The sequence below is a fragment of the Rhyacophila brunnea genome, unplaced genomic scaffold, assembly GCF_057557595.1.
Source record: "Rhyacophila brunnea isolate RB1 unplaced genomic scaffold, BYU_Rbru_1.0 scaffold_13, whole genome shotgun sequence".
NCBI classification, from domain to species: Eukaryota; Metazoa; Arthropoda; class Insecta; order Trichoptera; family Rhyacophilidae; genus Rhyacophila; species Rhyacophila brunnea.
This window is the reverse complement of record NW_028232785.1, coordinates 25,487,270-25,493,999: the sequence shown is the minus strand read 5'-3', so window position 1 is coordinate 25,493,999 and position 6,730 is coordinate 25,487,270. Positions and strand designations below refer to the sequence as shown.

The following is a 6,730-nucleotide window of genomic DNA, read 5'->3' as shown; positions in this document are numbered from 1 at the left end:
TCATTATTACTATTATGTAATGATTATGTGTCATTTATGGTTTAATAAAATACTTTTTTTCTGAAAATAATAAATTATGATTGTTCTAATTTTAAACTTAATATAATTAAACCATAGGAAATGAAAAAATATTAAATAAACACCTAGTGAAACACTATAAAGAAATACATTCCCAAGAATTTAATTAAAAATAAGTGTGAAAAAAGGCTATTTGCTGCGTAAGTCCACTGTATTTTATGAATACGACCTTAGATTATAGAAATACGACATTTGAAATTGGTAAGGAAAAAGGATGTTACCATCATTTTTATCGGTTTTTCTCTAATAACTTACGTAATTAATGTCAGATTGGGAAAATAATACACCAAATTATTAATCATTATGCACTTTAAGTCTGTGTATATTTTTTATTTTGATTTTGACAGAAAATCATTGAAAAAACGTTTTTTGCTCCTCCTGTAAAATTTGCTTTGTGTGGATTACGCCCTTTTTCCTTTTTACAGTCGATATTTAATTGGCACTGTGACCAATGATTCAATTGAACGATTCTTTCGAACGAATCACCTTCTATAATAGACTAAAGTCACTGAAATAATTCTAAGTGATTAATTTTGACATTTCTAGCACGGCGTAATAAGTCTTTTTCTGTGACATGTCCGCTTAATATAATTACACAGAATGGATATAAAACAAGAACCAAATGACAGGTTGGATAGTTACAAAAATGACCCAAGTCCTGTTTGGGTTGATGTACCCATAGATGGCGCAAAGAACCCAAACGCATATAAGTATGTAACACAAGATCTTGAAGACGTCACCAAGGAGGTTAGTTTTATGACAGTAGGTATAATAAATGTGCATCCAATTCCCGGCTTTTATCAAATTATAATAATAAACAATTTGTTCGTTTTTATTTTTAGTTGGTTGACATCAAGAGCGAGTTTGTTGTTGAGAAGATGTCTCCATTTAATGATGTGGATCCACAACCCGGATGCTCGCTTTCAGATTACAGGCCAATACATCAGGTATATTATACATACCTACATACAATTGTATATGTTACACCGAATGTGTGAAATTGCGTATTACATGAAATCGGCAAAATTTTGCCTAATTCATGAAAAATGCAACCCCGTTGCCTTATTCACGAATTAGGCAAATTGTTTGCCGAGTGCGTGAATTCGGTAGGGTATAAAATTCTTAAACTGTCAACGTGACAGTAGAAAAAGTAAATTTGATACGGATGGTTTTATTAGTGTTACAATTGGACATAATATAATCTAATACTTACTATTATTATTAGGTTAGGTTTTTTAATTCTGAAATTAACTGAATGTCCATTTTGAGGTTAGCTAACAACTGTCAACAAATTATCAAATCACACTATCACAGACAAATAATCGACCATTGCCTGATACCCTAGCACGAATCAAATCGCGAAAATGCCTTTTAATAAAAATTACTGCCGAATTCTAAATTCCGAAAATTCCGAAATTAAAAATCCCGAAAAATATAGTATTTTTTGACTATTATCTATTATGGCTTAGTTTTCGTCGGAATTAAACTGAATTTTAAAAAACTACCGACACCATCTATAAATTGTACGTAGTCTTATTTCAATTAAAAGAAATGATATGTATGACTGTCAAAGTTTAGTGTGCACTATTTATGGCGAATCTTAACAGCCCACCTCCACCCTTCGCCACTGCTCTATGCAGTACCAATGGTTTCGACTTACAAATCTTCGTAAAACTAGGTTTATATTTATCTTCATATGAGACCTTGGAAACTATGTGCATACTTATTATACACGTAGTATTAGAAGGTGGTATCTATCATTGGTCGGAACGATCAATTGGGTTCTAATATACTATTAAAATTCAAATTGATTTATTTTACATATCGACTGTGTTTAGGAAAAAGGACGTAACCCTCACTGAACAAATTTTACAGGAGAGGCAAAAAACTTTTTTGAGAGTTTTTAGTTAATTATTTTTTTTAAAAATAGCCATATACATTGGGTGCATGATGATTGATGATTTGGTGTAATATATTTTCGATCTAATAATAATTAAAGAAGTTATTACAGAAAAATCATTAAAATTGCGGATAAATGCTTTTTTCCATAAATTAAAAATTAATTAATCTCAATTAAAACATGAATTTAGATAATAATTCAGCATTTGTGGCTTACTTCCTTTTTATAGAATGTGTATTTAGTTGTATACATTGTTAATATCTAATAAAAGCACTTTTCGAAAATTTGAGGGTTACGCCCTTTTTCCTAAACACTGTCGATATTATTATAATGAGCATGACAAATTATAAATTCAAAGCAATATGACATAATAAATAAGTGTTGCCAATTATTGAAATTAAAATACAGTGTAAAACATAATATCTGCAATACAATAATAAATTAATAAAAATACTTGGAAGCACACCGACTGAACTAGGTTGATTGTAATCGTCGATAGATCCCATTGAAATCGTTACATACATAACAAGCACGATTGATTAGAGCACATCTACGAAATCTACTATCAAACAGAGGTGGATTTATGCTGATTGAGGTCTGCAGCGCAGACAAGTTTGGAGGGCCCCTTGTGAATAAAAAATTAAATGTTTACTTTCTAACAAAGCAACCGCATCGTCTAGGTACCACTGCTTTTAAATGTTTTAATAATCGTTTTCCTTTCTTTGTCACAAAACAGCACTGGGCCGAATATAATAATATGTTTTGCTTCGTACTTTTTCCGACTTATACGCATGTAAACTACCATTCTTGGTACCTAATATTTACTTGTTTCTGATAATTATCTTCGAAATCGGTAGTAGTGTGCTCTCCCAAGGTGCTTTTCAAGGTTTTTCTTCTTCGGCCGTATCCACTCCTTAGTTGGAGCATATAGACACCACACAGCGCTTCCAAGAATCCCTGTCGGTCGCCAGTCTTCTTGCTTCGTTCTAGGTCAACCCAGCATCCCCTTATCTCTGCCGTATACAATCTATAGATAGTATTTAGCGGAATTCCAGGACGCCGTTATTCATTGGCCTGCTGAGAAGGCAAGCTAGGTTGTAGTTATCTTCTGGCATCTCCAGCACGTGGCCGAGCCTCTTCACTCTCAATGCAATGGCAAATCGCAATTGCAATGAATACCACTGAAATGAATAAAATAACTTTATCTGTTTATAGATTTCTCAGCCTTATTACATGGACAACAACAAGTGTGAGAGTTCATCGGCTACTATTAGTAATGACACGAGTGAAATAAATGAAGATCTTAACCAGCACATAGCATCTGCAATCAAAAATGTTCCAGATAGGATGACAGAACGTTTAGAGACAATTCTAGACAAACAGTATATAAAAAAAGAAGTAGAAACATTGAAATTGCCAAAGATTATCAAAATTATTTTGAAAAGAATGATACATTTTTCGCGTAATTTTATATGTAGTGTTTGTTACGGAGTATTTGAAAACTTGGATGACCTAAAAAAGCACAAAATAACATGCATTACATCACAATATGATATGAATAATATGGATAAAATGCTGTATACAACGAGTGTTGGCTCGCATGATAGTATTTTAAAATATGAAGAGATAATTACTGTTGATGGACAAATCAAACCGAAACAGTTCAAAACTCATAATAACTCAGTCATGAATTCTAAGAACTGGAATAAATCTAGTATTGTTCAGACTGTTGAAGAAAAAATGAACTCTGCATCTGATTCCTATGATGGGTTGCAGCTTGAATTACAAAAAACTCACACAAAGACAAATACTGATAAAAGTCAGTATCACTGTGATGTGTGCTCATTTACATGCACGCGGCTCGGTGACCTTAAGCCTCATAAGAGGATACATACTGGCGAAAAACCATATACATGCGACGTTTGTTCATTCAAATGCTTGCGGCTAGGTCATTTTAATATACATAAAAGGACACATTCTGGTGAAAAACCTTATCAATGTGATGTGTGCACATTTAAATTCACGACAATCGGTACTCTTAAAATACATAAAATGACACATACTGGTGAAAAACCATTTCAATGCGATGTATGCTTATTAAAGTTTAAACGTTCCTATGATCTCAAAACGCATAAAAGAACACATACTGGAGAAAAGCCATATCAATGCGATGTTTGCTCATATAAATGCTCACAGCTGTGTCATTTGAAATCGCATAAAATGATACATACTGGTGAAAAATCTTTTGAATGCAACGTATGCAAATTTAAGTGTTCGCGGTTAAGTCATCTTAAAATACATAAAACGTCTCATAGTGATGAAAAACCTTATCAATGCGATGTTTGCACATTTACCTGCTTGCAGCCCAGTACTCTTAAAACACATAAAATGATACACACTGGGGAAAAACCATATAAATGCGACGTATGCTCATTCAAATGCACGCAGCCAAATAATCTAAAAACGCATAAAAGAACACACAGTGATGAAAAACCTTACCACTGCGATATTTGTTCTTTTAAATGCTCGCATCAAAGTCATCTAAAAACACACAAAATGACTCATTCTGGTGAAAAACCATATAAATGCAGCGTTTGCTCATTTATGTGTTTGCGGTCCAGTGGCCTAAAAAGACATAACCTTACTCATATTTCTTAGGAACCATATCAATATGATTTTGCTTTAATAATTTCGTTTAAAATAATTATATTATTAATGATAATGTGGGATATTCTTGTTAAAAGCCGTGTTACATTTAAGAAATCTTAATTAAGTTAACCTTGTGAAAACTCTTACATGTGTTATGGACAATGACTTCGGGCCTTGTCAGCATTATTTCGACAGTGTAAGAATTAGCAAGTCATATGAAGCGCCTAGTTTCAAAAGCCCCTAAAACGGTTTTTGAAAAATTTTGAGTTAGATATGTGTTTAGATGGATATTTTTGTTACCTATAGAGTGGCCAAGGATTGAACTTTAAAAAACGTCAAAAACCGTCAATACGTATGATCAAAAATTAGGGTAAATTTCAAAACCCGCTAAAATTGTTGGGTGTGCTTTTCTAGTACCCCTAAAATGTAAAGCCAAAATACTCTTTGGAATGTAACAAATTAAAAAATAAATACACAAAGTACACAGATTTAATAGAAATAATTTTTTCTCATTTTTTTCAAAACTACCTAAAGCTGTTTTTCTCATTTTTCTCATTTTTCTCAGAACTACCTAAAATCGTTTTAGGGGCTTTTGAAACTAGGCGCTTCATATAAACTATTGCACAATCGTCTGATCTACAGTCAGCATATTCGACACGCTTGACATTATTTGATGGGATCAAAACGTTCGAAGTGCAATAATGTAGAGGTCAGCAGATTTCTCAATTGCAAACTTCATCAACAATGCAACCCGCAATTTACCAAATATTCATGCATATAATTAGAAGGTCACATTTAATGAATTAGTAAGTCTAAATACATATTAGTATCAATCTGAATCACGGTCTGATCAGTAAGCTTTGTACCAGTTGCTCCGCACTGCATTCAGTCCCACTGAGCTCGGACCTCGGAACAGTATTATAAGTATTGTAGCATAACGCTCTTGTAACATACTCTTGTACCGACTGTTTACGCTGCAAATAAAACGCGCTTCTCCATCCATCGCAGCAACCATTAAATCTCGACTTCTCATCTCTCCTCCTGATGACTCCATCTAAACCTCCGGGTCAACCCCAATCACAATGGTCTCGTCCCTAAATAACGAGATCTACAAAACATGTATAATTTAAATAGGTATATTATCAAATGACATTATCATCAATGCATAGCATTATAAGAGTATCCACGTAGTGAAATTCAAATTACAGATTGGTTAAGAGGAATGGTTGTTGGCCATTTTTATAATTTACTGAATCTAACACGCTGATCTAAACCTGAACGGACCTGCACCCATAGTGTCATTGCCAGGTGCTTTTTAAACTTTTTATAACGGTTACAAATCCTGTTAAAAATCCTTATAATATAATGCAATGTCAATTGGTTCAATGGTTCTCTTTTTTTTTTGTAATACGTACTTAAATCAACAATGAAAACGGTTAACGTGTGACAATTACCTGTGATTTGTAGCCTCCTTCCAAACTACCTATTATGTGAAGGTCTTCCACGGGAGACCACCTTAAAGGGAGTGACCGAACAATCGACTGTCCCAAAAACCACAGCCTTCTTCTTCTTCTTCCAACCTGTGACGTCCGAACATTGGGGCATAGGGCAAGCACAAGTTGGCGCCACTTCCCTCGGTCCATCGCCAACTCCTGCGCCTCCCACCATGTCAGACCTGCAGCACGTAGGTCGCTTTTGTAGCACCGCTGAAGGGTGGGGAAGGGCCGGCCACGGTGACGGAACCCTTGAGGCTGTGCCACAAAGGTACGAAGTGCCACACTCTTTGGCGGCATCCGGAATATGTGTCCCAGCCACGTAAATCGTCTCTTCGTGATAACTTCAATCACCGAAGGCTGTTATGTCTGCTCACGAACTCGGGTATTTGTAACGCGGTCGTACCAATGTACCCCTAAAATTCGGCGGAGACATCGATTCTTAAAGCTCAAAAGCTGAGACTCTTGAAGCTTAGTCAGATGCCATGTTTCACAGCCATACAGGAGCACAGGTAGCACGCACGCGTTAAACAAACGACATTTGGTCCTCACAGAATACAGCCTTGACCTCCATGCGACTCCAAGCTGGTTGAACGCAGGACCCGCCATA

General features: G+C 35.0%; 1 protein-coding gene across 1 annotated transcript; it reads left to right on the top strand.

Annotated features, from left to right (window-relative positions):
* The first annotated feature begins 554 nt into the window (after positions 1-554).
* On the top strand, positions 555-4,607 carry LOC147077051 (uncharacterized). Its single transcript, XM_085940978.1, has 4 exons — positions 555-825; positions 921-1,025; positions 3,194-3,797; positions 4,600-4,607. Exons 1-4 carry the CDS (start codon positions 679-681, stop codon positions 4,605-4,607), a joined length of 864 nt encoding a protein of 287 aa, XP_085797104.1. The 5' UTR covers positions 555-678.
* Positions 4,608-6,730: the final 2,123 nt, after the last annotated feature.

Bases quoted from the DNA above. Each gene is read 5' to 3' on its own strand.
- LOC147077051 (XM_085940978.1), top strand. From the start codon at position 679: ATGGATATAAAACAAGAACCAAATGACAGGTTGGATAGTTACAAAAAT. The intron at 826-920 runs GTTAGTTTTATG...TTTTATTTTTAG, and splicing joins TTGAAGACGTCACCAAGGAG to TTGGTTGACATCAAGAGCGA. The intron at 1,026-3,193 runs GTATATTATACA...ATCTGTTTATAG, and splicing joins ATTACAGGCCAATACATCAG to ATTTCTCAGCCTTATTACAT.